Source organism: Heptranchias perlo, chromosome 14, assembly GCF_035084215.1.
Source record: "Heptranchias perlo isolate sHepPer1 chromosome 14, sHepPer1.hap1, whole genome shotgun sequence".
Taxonomy (NCBI): domain Eukaryota; kingdom Metazoa; phylum Chordata; class Chondrichthyes; order Hexanchiformes; family Hexanchidae; genus Heptranchias; species Heptranchias perlo.
The window spans coordinates 39,220,261-39,236,235 of NC_090338.1; the positions used below are offsets into that span (position 1 = coordinate 39,220,261).

Below are 15,975 nucleotides of genomic sequence, written 5' to 3' on the forward strand. Positions count from 1 at the left end.
CTATAAATAACTGAATGAGTTTGCTTTCCAGTATTCCCAGGTTATCACTGAATAAACAGTCCGAATTCCACCAAATTGAAAGGAAACCTCCATTTTTCATGTAGCCTATTGGCAACATTCAAGTTTGAGAGAAAGGAAGGGAATTTTTTGTCCAAAAATAATGTTCTCCAAATGAAAAAAGTTAATAATACAGCCAATAACAATATAAAATGTAATTTGTGGTGGCGAGACATTCAAAGCATAAAGCAATATATGTAACAGCTTATGAATATTTTCAGACAAAATTAATATAGAGGCACTTCTGAATTAAATCTGTTTCAGAGAAAATTAAAAGAAACTAAGAAACAATTATCAAGAGCTATAAGCTATATTTTGTATAAGTTTTGTACAGCCCAGAAATTTCTCAAGAGCCATTTTATTCATAGCTCTTTAAACATTATCTGTATATATTTTGTAAAATTATGCTTCAAATTATGATGCTTACAAATTTTGCTGTTGAAATCTTGACTTTTATTCAATCTGTCACAGATGTTAGACTGCAAACACCTATTTTCAAGTACAGTTATATATTAAATTTTTGTTTTGCATTTAGCGTGCATCCAATATACTTTAATCTTGATGAAAATTAATCTATGAAGAAGAATTAAAGAAAGAGAGCCAGTCAATTCCAGTAGGTTCTTCTGATCTTGGAGAAGAGCTGTGAGTTTAAATCAGCTGCTAATTTACAGCGAAACAATTACCATCAAATTGACCTCTGAATGTCTTTCAGAAGAATTAGCCTGTGATTGCCCTTGGTATATTTCTATTATGATGATTAGCCTTGTGATTTTAAAGGGCTAGACCAGATACACACAGCATAACAGCAAAATATTACATTGCATGTTACATGATATAATGCTCTTGTCTTTATAAAATAATATATCCTCTGACTTACTGTGAGCAATGCCACGGGAGCTCCACTCAAATCAATTTTTTAAAATTGTGTTGTCCTTATCTGCTCCTGTTACAAGGTCTGACTAATCTGGCTGAACCACTTGACCTGTCATGGTAACTTATTCTGATTGGGCAGGTTTTGAATTATATTGTTTTTGAATTACATGGATATCAACATTACTTACTCTGCCAGAAGATCAACAGCCATTACTGACTGACAACCATTTCGCTGAGAGGCTTTTGGTGGACTTGCAAAACTTCAGATTTATTCTACATTACCTAATATTTTAATTGATCATTGCTTAATCATTTTATGTTTTCAGCATATTTATATTATAAAATAAAATTGGTCCTTCCTGGTGTATTTTTCCAGACACCTGATCGGTCCATAGTCACCACATAATCGCCTTCAGTCACTTAGTAAGTAATTCTTGCACTCCAAGCACAACTCACTCTGGAGCTAACCTCAAGTCCTGACTCCAGGCTTGGGCCTCCCTGCTCAGGCCTTTCTCCAGTCTCAGGCTGAAAGGGCATAAGATAAACGGAAAGTCAAAAAAAAGAGATACAGTGAAAAATTAGAAAGTGGAAGTCAAGCAGTGGGACGGTTACAAGAAGATTTTTTTTGCCTGTGACATGCACTAGTTTTTCCAATTGTTGTTTTTGTTTCACTTGAAAGCTTCTGCATTATTCCCTATAGAATGCTAGCATACAAATACTTAATGCATATATCTGAAATTCCACTCTGTTATTTTAGCAGCGGCATTAACTCATTTATTTTAAACACTTCACCTGACGAAGGAGAAAGCCTCCGAAAGCTTGTGATTTTCAAATAAAACAGTTGGACTATAACCTGGTGTTGTAAAATTCCTTACATTTGTCAACCCCAGTCCATCACCGGCATCTCCACATCATATTTTAAATAGGTTAACACCTTTGCTGAAACAGCAGATAGAGAAGTTTCAAAGGTACACATTAAGTGTTTGTCTGTTGGTATCCCAAGATGTAATTTTAAGACCTGTGTGTTAACTGATAATGTAAACCCATCTACTGATTAATCCCTGTGGCTAATCTTATGCTGGTGTCTGCCATTGTACTAATTCCATTTGATCCAATCATATATGTATCTTACATCATGTTGGATGTCTTAATGTTGCAAGAAACAGTCAGTCATTTCAGGGTTACTTTACAACATTTTTTTAACCATTTTCCCCCCCTAGGAGTTCAGGATCATGTCGTTCCAAACTATCATAATAAATCATTTATACCATACATGCTTAATCATTTTAAATTCAGACTGTCTGTCTTCTATATTTGAAGGTGAGTGATATGTTTTGGCTTTTTGCCACAGAAGCAAGGTAACATTCTGAGTGAATGGTTTGGAATTATGCATGAGGAATGATGATTCCTGTTCTGCATATTAAAAAAATGCCTTACAATCATGCATGGCACTGATTTCTGTATGATAATTTATAATTACAGTGAGAACAGTAAAACATCTTTAAGATATTATCTTTAGGAATGTAATATAAGCAAAAAGGAGCATCACATGAAAAATCTGTATGGGTGAGAGATCATTGGGTTTATACTGAGATTTCAGGGAATGGTTGGAGTAGTCAATGAGCACTGCTTCTTTCATCTTAGGGATGTTGGGGTAGATTTTTCCCTCTGAGTGGTGTTCGGGAAGTTGGAAAACTAGCACCCTCGTGGGTGTGCCCCAGGTTGTTTTTGTGGTCCTCCCTACCCCACAAAATTAAATTAAAAATTACCTGCTGGGCTCCTCTTTGGCTGAACTGCCAGCTGATGGTGGATGAAATGCATGGGGAAGCTAGGGACAGCCACATTATCGGTGGGAACGAGGTGGTAAGTTATTCCCCACTATTTTTGGGGCGCTACCACTCTGTTTCTGCCAGGCTGGAGGCCTCAAAATCCTTTGAGTCAAATTGGACCCCAAATATTGAATGAAAGTTGCATTTGTAAGCTTCTAAAGTGAAAATACTGCTCGTCATGGACCCGAATCCATAGAATAAAATAATCCACAATTTAGCACTTAATTGGCAATCTCATTCATGGAGACAAGACACATTATGGGATGGAGTGGAGGCTACTTAAGATTGCATTAAAACTGTGTTATGCTTGACCTGTTTGATGATGACACAGAGTGCAAAGATGGAAATGTATTCCATTATCTAAAACTCAAGATCTTCACACAAAGTTCACAACATTTTTTCAACTGCACTTTGAAGAGACAAGTTTGTGGGTAATTATCGGTAATAATACCTATATATGTTGTAATTAGTGTAAATAATATCAGCATTATCCATGACAGATCAAAAGCACTTGATGAATGCAAAACAAGTTTAAAATTAAAGATTCCAAGGATTACCTGAAGATTAAAGCAGATATCCCACTAATTAACAATTGATTGGTGGAAATGCAGTGTTAACATCTTGAAAACAAAACAATAGGGATAGCCAAAAGTGACAAGAAATACAAATTAAAAGGAAATAAGTAAGGAGAGGAAAACTAAACACATAAACAAATAACTTCCTCAAATAAGACAGTTTGGGAAAATAAAGACCAAATAAAGGAGCTAAGCAAAGGACAGGAGAAGAAGGAGGAAAGGAGGGATGCACAGAAAGTGCTTTACAGACTCCACTTTGTGTCACCCCTGTGCCTGCCGCCTGTAACTTATCACTATCTACAGTGCTTGTTCATACATGCAGTGCTGGTATTGTTACACCGACATAAAATGATTTTTTATTTACCTTTTGGCTTGTGTATCATGTTAAACTCTAAAGTGAGATGTCAAGCAGATTCTGATCATTTCTAAACCTGATGCACTATTCTAAGCTGTGGTGCACTATTGAGGGAATAACTAAGGGCAACTTTGTTTTTTTGAGGGCAACAAAGAAAGCCCCTTAACACATGCTTTTGTTATTTTAAGAATCTATGCTAAAGAGAATGCTTAAACTCCTGGGATAGAGTGGAGGCAGCTTTGATGTGCATTAAAACTGTACTATACCTGACCTGTTTGGTGATGACACGGAGTGCAGAAAATGGAAATGTAACAGCGGGCCAGTCTACGAAATATAATCTGTTGTGAACTGTAATTATGAGATAATAAAAGAGTTTAATTGGCACTGGAAAGCCCAGAGCAGGTATAAACTGAACAAAATCGATGAAGAATGGGGCATTACAGAGTTAGTAAAAGTAACTTCACTGCATAGGCAGAGAAGCCCTACTGCAAGGAATTGGGGAGGTATGGGACACACTTTGAGATTAATGCCCATCCCCTCAGAGGCAGGCATGACAGAAGGTGGAGGAAAGCAGGTTGGACCAGTCTACCACCAGGGATCCTCACAATGAACAATTCAACTAGGCCCACGTCCCAGAATCTGTCAGTGGTCAGCAAACGTAACTCCTTATGAAAGGGAATCAATTAGAAAGAGTAGCAGCATAGGTATCACACATCTTAAACAAAGCATAAGCACAAAGGGGCAACATCATGCTCGATCAAGCTGACATCATTCATACACCACACAATGGATAAAATAAATGCCCTGCCCTTGATTTGAACATTGTGCTGTGTTTTATCATTAGATCAGCCATGACTTAATTGAATGACAGAACAAGCTCGAGGGACTGAAAGGCCTAATCCTGTTTCTATCCTATTGGTTACAATAAAGTAGGAATCCAACATAATATGGGAATAAATAATTTTTGAAGAATTGAACTGAGTCTAGGAGGAGGTGACTTCAGCAGAATTGCTTTATAGATGTGGTTTGCAGCTTTAAGCAATGTTGCAGCTCTGATTCATTGGAAGGCATCTTGAATTAATGCCTGGTGCACTAGTTTTCCTTTCAGCATTGCTGTAAGGCACGGAAGAGAAGAGGAAGAATATGAAATTATGCATAGCATACAAGATAATTTTGAGCACTTTTAATTGAGAACAGTTGCAAACAAATGAATGTCCCTACTGTGGTTCTACATCAGCCTCAACAGAGGAAAATTGGGCAGGTTCTTTTACAGGCGTTGCACTCCTACTCACCTGTTTTTTTTATATTTACTGCACCGAGGCAATCCAGTGAATCTGGACACAGACCCAAGAAAATCTCTCCTTAAATGTCAACAAGATTGCTTAGTGTTTTAAGAAGTTAACAAGGGTTTAATTAGAACAGTAAGGGCTGCTACTGCTTCAATAATTGTCCAAACTTTTAAAATACATTTTGGATTACAATATAGGTATTTTTTTCACATGGTTACACAATTATTATACATTTTTGTAAAAAAAAATGCTCTCCAGAGTGCTGAAGTGTCTCTCTAGATCTAAGTTTGCACTTTGATTGAACTAAGTTTAAGCCATCACATATTAATGATATTAGTAGTTTACTGACTGTTCAGTTAAAAAGTGTGAGGACATATAGGAACACTGAATGTTGCTGTCTTTGTTATAAGAAAGCAAATCTTCATATTTACCTTTTTGTTTAACTTTCTTAGTCTGTTTATTGATTGCTATTCATAGTTATCCCTGAATGTGTAAATTAAATTGTATAAAGGCAGATTACATAAGTGCATTACTTAGTCGGACAATCTGAATTTCAAGTGAGAGTTACAAGGGCCTTTACACTCACTCACAACAGATGGGAATTAGTGTCTGTCTGATAACTTTTGGCTATGATTAATGGTTTTTCCTTAGTATATTTGCATCAAATGTCTGTAGGCATTAGCAGATTTTTAAAGCTAATTTTGTTAATTAAATGTAAGTTAGCATATTGTATATGTCTTACAAAGATTTACATGGAGAATTATTTCAATTAGATATTTGGTAAAAACAACACAAAAAAATTGCTTTTTCAACTACCTGTTAGATGAGATATTCTTATTTTTCATCATCTGATTGTTGGTTTTGTGTAATCCAAGGCAAGTCTTCTTAGAAGGTTTATTTAAAAAGTTCACGCATGATAATACTGTATGCACAAATGTAATTTGTAAAAGACTTACTGAACCTTCCTGATGGATGAATGGATGGATGGATGAATGAATGAATCTCTTTTGAGTCTGGCTGGCTTGGTCAGCATTTGCAGGATGCATTAACTCTGCATTTTCAAGAAACAAACATGTACAGTGAATACCAAATAACACAGTGGCTCATGTATGACATACACATATTGGGGTAGAATTTAACTATTGGGCGGCCGACCGGTGGAGTGTGCCGGCTGACCTCCCGATAGTGTTAGCGGGAGGCCCGGTCCATCGTGAGGGCTGAGCCTCATTAACATGTATTCGGCAGGCTTCATACTCCAAACGGTCACCCCATGTAGTTTGTTGGCTCCGGGCCAACCCAAGGGAGAGGGTTACGGGAGGGGGGTGGGAGAGCCTGGGGTGGCAGCAGCCCATATTATTCTTGTGGAGCCCAGAGAGTAGTAGTCCTGCTCCTCCTGGCCCCACAAAAATAAATTTAGCCCTTACCCAATCGGGCCCTTTCTACTGCACCGCCAAGTTTTACTGAGCATAACGCCCACTGCAGATACTCTGACCGGTAGGCACTTAAAATGCCATTGAGGTGCTATGTACATCACAGGACCCCTGTTTACATAGAATAATGATGCAACAGGTGCCTGGGCTGCCCATATTGATAGCATAACATATCTTGCTATCAAATGTCACCTCTTCTTCAATGGAGGTAAATAACTCATCTGGTTCCCAGTATAAATTAAAGGATTCACATAAGGCGTTATAGCCTCAGTTGGGATTGAACTGCCATCATTTACTCACTATGTACCTTTGGAAGTTTGGAAAGTTTTCATTATATTACTTTCACGCATACTTTAACTTTATTTTTTAATGAGAGTAATTAAAATGCAACATTTAAATGAGATGGAATTGCATATTCATGATTTTTGCAAAAGCAGCATTATATGTTTCCTGATTCATTTAATTTATAGTTGATTTGAAAGTTTATACCATTCTGTATAATTTTATTATTTTCTGAGATATTTTCGATTTGCCACCCAAGCATAAAACTGGCAGATCTACAGGTCGGTTGCCCATTATAGAAACTGTCCGATTTTTATTTCTGTTGATGGAAAAGAAAATCGGGCCATTGCCATAATGGGTGGCCAATCTACAATGCCAGTTGGACAGAGGGATGATATCAGGGATGAGAGGCCTTAGTTGTGAGGAGAGACTAAAGAAATTGTGACTCTTGTCAAGAGAACAAAAAAGGTTAAGAGGAAATCTGATAGAGGTATTCAAAATTAGGAGAAGTTTCAATAAAATAAAACTTTTTCCATTTTTATTCACTGTGAGTCAGTAACTAGAGAGCATAAATTTAAGATCATCACCAAAAGGAGAGTTAGGAGAATTTTTTTTTACACAAACAATTGTTAGGACATACCTGAAACAGAGGTGTAAGTAGAGTCCATAATTGCTTTTAAAAGGAAAAATGATAAATATTTGAAAAAGAAGAACTTAAGAGGGTAAGTGGAAAGGGCAGTGAAATGGGATTAAATGGATCAGGGAACCAGAATGTGCTGAATGACCTTCCCCTGTTATAAAATTCTATAATTCTATGAACTGTGACTTCTGGGTTTTTTTTATGTGAAGGAAATTCTAAGTTTGTTCCATGTTTTCTTTTGCAGCTGCTACCACTACACTCTCACCTGAATCCGGCCATGCTAGAAGATGCAATGAGTCTGACAAATCCTACTGTGTCAATGGCGGTGTGTGTTATTATATTGATGGTATTAATAAACTTTCTTGCAAGTAAGTGAGTGCATTTTTCTACGCTATTTTAGAAGGGGTTTATTCAGTATTTCCTTTGAGATTTGTTTGATAATACTGAAAATGTTGCCTTTTGAGTACTGAAGGGGTTGGCTTGATGGCGAATGAGAGACTGATTATAGTAATTGGACTGGACAACCATAATACTGCTGCATAGGTGGCCCAGAAATATAACAGTGCAGAAAAGTTATGAAGTTGTCATCGTATTGCACTGTTAAATCTAGCAACTGCTCAAAATGAATTCTATTATACAGCTGGCAGGCTGAAATACAGAACTGTACTGAAATAGAATTCTTTCATATTGTGTGTCAACTAAATGAAATAAATATCTGAAGACTACCCATGTCTTGGCAGTGCTTATTGAAATAAAACCTAAATCTCCTTTAAAATGTTGCAGAAAGGCACCTTCAGTACTCGTTGCTTAACATCTACATACATGTATTGCCTAAATAAAACACTTAATTATGTATTATGCAGAGGGTATATGGATCTTAACAGTGTGCAATGTGCAATGTGATTTTGGCTAAATGTTGGAAGAAATGTTCAAGAAATAGAATATAAATTGAAACTAGCAATAATTCACTCCTTGTAGTTAATTCACTAGGAAGATGGCATGAGTCCAACAAATCAGATAATGCAGTTGATGCCTGTAGGGATTTGAAGCCCTAAGCTGCCATGCTCAATAGGTACATTCTTGCTACATAATTATTTACCCCTTTACAAGAAAGAAAGATGAGCTGTTCCTTATTTATGGTTACATCTTTCACTTTGAAATATAAAGTTGTTCAGAGGCAGTGTTAACAAATCATTCTGTGCAAAGCAACTGGAAGCATTTCTTATCTGACACAGTGAAATGATTTCAGGTAAAAGCTTCTGTATTGTTCATGAACACAGGAACAATTTCTCAAATAGGTTAATTCATTTGGATGCCATAACCATTCCCTCACAAACAGACTTTACCTTACATGAATTTAATATTTTCTGTTCTAAGCTAAATTCCCCGCAGTGCATTTTACCGATCCAAATCATTGCTACTGTGTGGTTCTGGCATTTACACAAGGATGAAAGATCATACCTCTCTAATCCTGTGCCTGTAAAGTTTTAGAGCATAAATGAATTAACTACATTTGGGGCTTGTAGTAACTGCTTTTTATACCAATAACTGGATAGCAAAATCTTTTATGGGATTGTCGTAGCCAAGTTGATCACATTTTATTTATTGTGATAATTTTAGAATGTTTTAATCAAACTATTTTGTAAATATCTTCTCATCTTATGGAAAAGAGAAGTTTCAAACAATCAAGACATCATTCATTTCAATAATTTAAGAAGAAGGCAATGCCAGCTACAATTGACCTCAATGACTTTGGTTAAGTGGGAAAGAATTGGTCAGGATTCACTCTCCTGATCACAATACACACATTTCTGTTTAGAAATTTGTGCTTGTGTATGTGAGTGTGTTTGCATGTTGAGAGAAGACAGCATTGTGCTTGGTTAAGATGCACCTCACAGTTAGATAGCTTGCACTCAAGCACTTTCCAGGCTCATGTATAATGGATGGCCACTTGAGTGAGGTACCACTCTTTGGAACTGTACCCTGGCATGAATCAGGAGTGGTGAGGAAAGAAATACAGTGGGGGGAATCACTTATAAAATGCAGCTATTTGGCATTGTAACAGACATGACATAAATGCAAAAAGCAATATATTTCAGATGCTGTAAATCTGAAATAAAAACAGAAAATGTTGGAGACACTCAGCAAGTCAGGCAGCGTCTGTGCAGAGAGGAAAGTAGGCTTAATGTTTCAAGTCAATGACCTTTTGTCTGAACAGGGAGATGTTACAAATCAGCAGCTTATAAGTTGAAACCGAGCCAGGGAAAAAAGGTGAGTGATTAAGTGGAGGAAGGAGATGATTAAATAACAGAAGTAATAATGGTATGACAAAAAGAGGCAATAATGAGTAAAAATAGAGAAATAAAAGATGTATCTGAGATCTGGGGGATGTGTAAATGATTACAGCAAAATAGTAGAGAGAGAATGAAGCATGGAAAATTAGGCAAAGCGGATTAGGCTTCAGTGAAGGGAAAAGACAGGTGGCACCAGGGGTGCAGACCAATGCACAGGCCTTGTACCAATAGAGGATCCCCATCTCAAGCACCAGCCGCAATCTCCCCTACTCCTGGAAGTGGTGGTGAACCAATGCATTTTAATGAGAAGATATGAAAAACTTGTGTTTTCAATTAAAATTATCACGTTGCTTTATAATTGACTCCATCCATTGACAAATGAAAGTCTCATTATTGGTGAAGTGTTGGATAGATATCTAATATTCAGCTTCTTTTAGTCTTTTTCCTACTTGTATTGAATTCATACTTGTACAATTCTCTTGCTTTCAGTTTTTTTAAACACAATGTGGTATAAATCCCTATTCCCTCTGCATAGTTTGGAAACTTTTTGCCTGGTCCACAGTCACCAAACAATGGCTTTATATAATTCATAGCACACTTGACATGTTTATTATAATTTATGTCTATAGATCTGTTTCTGATGATGTCAACCGTGATGTTAATAATAGCTGCCAGTTTATGATGCCATATTTGAAAATCAAATTGCTGCTCCCTTTTCAAAAGCAAACACAATGAGAGAAAAAGTGACAAGAAGCCTTTTGAGTTCAATCTGTATTTCAAGGGGTCTCTCATTTGCTCCCAGTGATATAACCTGGAAAATAAATGTAATTTTTAACATGGTCAATTAGTGACCCTCCTGAGTGGTGATCTCTTTGGAACCTCTGCTGACTATAAGTAGTCATGATGTGGAGATGCCGGTGATGGACTGGGGTTGACAATTGTAAACAATTTTACAACACCAAGTTATAGTCCAGCAATTTTATTTTAAATTCACAAGCTTTCGGAGATTTTCTCCTTCCTCAGGCAAATGTTTCAAGATCTCCTTGAAGCCTACGCATTTATACATATTGAACAATAATAAATGGTGTTTACAGACTGCCCCTGCAACTGCCTTGGCAACGGGCAGTTGCAGGGGCAGTCTGTAAACACCATTTATTATTGTTCAATATGTATAAATGCGTAGGCTTCAAGGAGATCTTGAAACATTTGCCTGAGGAAGGAGAAAATCTCCGAAAGCTTGTGAATTTAAAATAAAATTGCTGGACTATAACTTGGTGTTGTAAAATTGTTTACGACTATAAGTAGAAATGTCTTTAGTCTGTCAGTATTGGATTCACCACTTTCCCAGAGGCAATGTAGCATGGAGGCTCTCTAATGAAGTGCCTTGCCCTGTTTTTCTCTTTGTCTCTCTTGCATACATTGCCTTCTTCAAATGGAAGGTTGCACAGGAAGACACCACCTCATATTACAATGTAAAGCACACTTGCACCCACTTTCACTCAATAACAGATGAACTGCTCACAGAAATGACAGAGTGGAATCACACTCGAAATAGTTTACTAAACAACAAGTATTTTAACAATTGTTCCAATACTGTGTTTTCATCTTTTCTGTATGACTCATTATGTGACAGCCATGAAAGAAAACACAAGCATTTGACTTCCCGAACTGCTCATCTCTCGTTAGAAATTATACTTTTATAGGATTTGTGCACATTTATTAATCACTCACTCCAACAGCAACCATTTTTCCATATTTGAAACTTTATAAAACACCACAAATGATATTTACATCACTTGCAATCTAATGACTGTTTAACCTCAAAGTCCTCTGCTCTGCCAGCTTTTAGCATTAGAGCTGTCATGTTAATGAGCATTAGCTATCCAGCTCCATAGAGCTGGTAATGACCTGCCATTACAAAATACTCATGAAAACTAATACTAACTCTTACATCCACAGTACTAAAACAAGATTCTCCTCAAATGTGATCAAATATATTTGAAACAGAACAAAATGTGTATAAAGATGCAACCATTAGTTAAAAAAAACTCAGCAAGGGCTGTGACCTAAAACTAATGGAGTGGCTCATATGAATTCATTGTATTTGATACCAAGCACTTTATTCCTTGTTCTTGTATTTTTGCAGTAACGACTAAATGGAATGTTTCATGTCTTTGGAACAAACTCTCCATTTTCACGTTTTCATATTACTGTCCAGATTGAACGATAAATTATAGTATTCATCTTTCAATAATCTTGTTCAATTAAATCAGTTAGGAATTTCAAATATAACTGTCAGTAATTTCTGCAACTGGATTGGTTAAGAAGTAGGCTTCTCAGTACATAATTTATAAAGAATGTTTTTGGTTTTGTAGTTAATTGTGGTCATTTTAGAAAAATACAAGTAAACTGACAAAACTTTATTGTTTTACTTATTACTCACCCCTTTTGCACTGGTATTTTACTGTTGATACTGCCAGGGCAGCACCCTTTTTGACCTAGGCTCCAGTGACATCACAGAAATCGATCTATAAAATGCTGCAGTGCATTGCTAACCTCCACAGCTGCAAAAAGCCTTCGGCTAAGCAGACACCTGAGTTGCTATCAAAATGAGTACCGACATGTAGAGATGGTAGTAGATGTGGGTTTACATGGCAATTGGAGATCTAAAATAATTTATTAGTAGGATTTATTTTGTTACACTTTATGATAATTTCATGATAACCTTGTTAAAGGGTGATGCCAAAGTTCCACAAAGCTATATACTTCGATTAAATGACTGGGGACAATATTCCAATAAGCATCTTTTACCTAGTCTTTATTTTTAATTTACATGTGTTTTGCCACATTGCCCACTCTTCCCTCCCCTCCCCTCCCCAGTATCTGTGCTACCACTGCCTGCAGCGTCCTTTTCCCTTCATCCAGTAAAGTAGGATCACCTGAGCCAGAGGCTTGTGCTGCGAATACGTGAAAGACGGTGTTGTGGCTTCTGTAGAGGAGAACTGTTAATACTAGCTTCCTTTCATCCCAGAGGTGAAGTGCTTACCCCTTCAAGGCTCTCCATCTAATAATCTGGTAGAGAACCGATAAAATTGGGCCTTGAATGATTGCCAAGAGGAGGATTTAAACTCAGGCCTGTCGGGTTGGGGATCCAGCACTGTGCTGTAGAGTTCTGTACATTTCAGCTACAAAATTCGGCTTCCACTGGCCACATAGTCAAACAGCCTGTTAAATTACATTTAGTATAGCATACAGCTTTCTGTTAGCTGGAAATGCTGGCTGTTTTTGTGCCCGCTGGCTGCTGACATGTGGGTCTCACATAACCAACAGCAACTGAAAAATAAATGCGCCAGACTTTTTAAGACTGGTGACAAGACCACCCCTTTTTTTACAGGGTCTTCCCAACTGCTGCCGGTCTTCCTGGGACCAGTAGATGTGCTGCTCTGATGGCAGCAGCACAGTCCTGGTAGTGACGTCATGAACAGCGTCACAACATCATCAAATGTACAGTGATTCCATGTGATGACATCAAGATATCTCTTATTGTTGACATCATGATGCCAGTATTTCACACAAGAGCATCACTCAAACTGTCACAGCCAGTCCACAGATGCAAAAAATACCAGGACCTACTTTGCAGCCCATTTACAGGAAAGCTGCTGTACTATTAGGATGTAAATGTGGGAGTACTTAGGTCACCCTACCGAGATTCAGCCTGCAATATAAAAGCAGTTTTTGTCAAGCATAATAAAAACATTAACTAAATACTGAAATAGTTGCACTATAATATAGAGTCATTCCTATTATTGCACAATAGTGTGCAAGAAAACAAAATCAAGGTAGTTATTATAGATAGATCCTTGTTTATGAATTGCTTTAATGAAAGTTGGAAATGAATTAGGCAGAACAGAAAAACTGGCCATTGTAGTCTGGCATTGTTACGAAAATGGACATCTTTGCCTAATTGCTTGAAACTCATTTTTTTAGCACCTCAGTGTTTAAAAACTAAGAATAAACCATCTGAAAGGTGCTGTGTGACCCAGGTATTGAAGATGTAATTTGTCAATTTTTAAAAGAATAACAAATGTAATTGTGTAATCTGAGTTTGTGTACCTTATTTAAAAGCACTGAATACTAACTTGAGAGTTAATGGGCCTTCAGTGTTCTCTGTGCTGTACAACTAACCCACAATGTTTTTCAAAGGTTGTTGCTCTGAGTACTGAGCTACAAAGCACAAGTGTCTGGGTCTGATCTGGGGATAATGACAGAACAAATATAATCTATGAACACCATGACTACCACAACCAAGCATGCCAACTTTCTGTATGTTGCTTTCTCATCCCTGACCTGCTGAGAGAGACTGGACACATGTTGTGCAACACTTTACACCATAAATATCTGGGTCCTAAAATCATTTGGTTTTAGAAATTGACTAATTTCAAAGAGAAATAAGTTTAGCTGCAGGCATAAAGATAAATGGAACTGGACTCTGCTGACCATGAACATGGACAAAGCAGAGGTATTAATTGCCTCACTTTCCTACCTAGTTGCCTATGTAAAGAGGCATCATAGATTTGCTCCAGCTAGCCAGTCTCACCACCAGTTTGATAGACTAATCAGCCTGTTCAATTAATCAACCTGAAGTGTTGAAATGGGGAGACATGTACTGTCAAAAGGAATAAAGCCTTCAGTTAAGATTTAAGCAAAGTCTTGCAAAGATGAGCAATGGGACCATACCTACTCCACAGAGATAAATTCACATCAATATAATGATTGATGAACAAATGTTTGTACCACCCTAAATTGTTTTAGGTCCTGTCCTGTCCTCAAAAAGCACCACAGTTGAAAAGAGGACCAGATCACTGAATTACAAGATGTTACTATAACGTCACCAGTTATAAATACACTAATAAACAGGCAGGTTTATAAATACACTAATAAACATACTCAGTCACCGGTCATAATTACAAGTTGGCTTATCAGGTTGTTGGAGCCTGGGATTTCAGGTGGAACCAGCTAATTCCTCAAAAAACATTCTTGTGTCAGGAACTGAAAGTTTGTTTTCATAGAAGATGCAGACTGAAACTCAAACTTAAATCGCTTAAATCCCTCATCGTTTCTGGGTATTTTTAGTTCTTCTCCACTGATTCGCCTTCTTTTAATCTTCGTCGTTGGAAGATGTTGATTTCTACCAGCACTGGTAGTACATTACCAACGTTGCCATGTGCAAGCTTAGACAGTGAGATCAGCTGGCTATTTCACTGTGTGGCACTATAGCTAAACCTAATCCTGTGCCTAGCTGACATCTACAACACTTTCTGCAAGAGTCTCTGGATCACGTTGGAGCCAGAGCCTTGGGCTTTTAAAAAAAACAATCTTTAAAAAATTCTTCCCTTCCCAGCCCTGGGCTGCTGAGGCTAATTGTATCTCTCCCCATTACTACCCTACCTGAAATAAATGAACTCAGTACAAGCTAGGAATCAAATCTGGGATTTTTTTTGGTCTGTATAGCTTATTACCTCAACACACAGTGCATTTAGTCACTCAATTGATGCACGCCATTCCTCACTATTTTTTACCAAAACAGGGCATTCCCTACTAATTACAGTTTCTTCAGGTCCATTACTGAATTGTTTTGCTGTTTACTCTATAGGTTTTTCATTCAGGGCCCATTCATCAAATATCAATCACAAGCAGAAGTTTTATCGATATCCTGCCGTAACATCAATGGGTGTAAATGGCTGTTCATGCCATTTCTCCAAGGTTTCCATAGAAATTATGGCAGGAGATTGGGAGAACCCCCCATAGAAATTCTATTTGAGAAGGTTATTTTCAGGCATTTTGTAAATATTTTTCCCTAGATTCCTTTGACTATACCATTCATTATCTGGAAAGATGGGCTAGAGAACTGTTCCAGGGTGTATCATCTAATAATACTACTCTTTAGCCAGCCAATGCCAGATTTGAGAGGGTAAGGTGACATGACAAGCCCTTCAATTTTCTCTTATCTTCCTCTGGTGAATTGGCACACTTCTGCTTGACACCTTCCATTATGAGATAGCTAAGATTTGGAGCTTGTCATGTGGTAAATCATCGAGACAAAAACATTTATCACATTTGGTGACAGAGTGGATTAATAAATATGCTGCAGCGCCAACCATCTGTACAAAGACATTTTTTAAAATTAAAGCTGCCTTATTAATAGCATATGAATGTCTCATCTCAAAGAATGTTCTTGATTATTAAATCCATGGTCATTTTAATTGTGAAAATAAACATTTTAATGTAATGTTTGGAGAGAACAGCAGAAAACATATTAAACTGTGTCCAGTCACTACAGCAACCTTTGTA

The 15,975-nt window shown here is 37.2% G+C and overlaps 1 protein-coding gene across 2 annotated transcripts in view; it reads left to right on the forward strand.

Annotated features, from left to right (window-relative positions):
- Nucleotides 1-15,975, forward strand: part of LOC137332456 (pro-neuregulin-2, membrane-bound isoform-like) — a 563,304-nt gene that overhangs the window by 512,019 nt on the left and 35,310 nt on the right. For both annotated transcript variants that reach the window (XM_067996313.1, XM_067996314.1), the window contains exon 4: nt 7,575-7,698. In XM_067996313.1, coding sequence (XP_067852414.1) covers nt 7,575-7,698 — 124 coding nt within the window. The remainder of the gene's footprint in view (nt 1-7,574; nt 7,699-15,975) is intronic.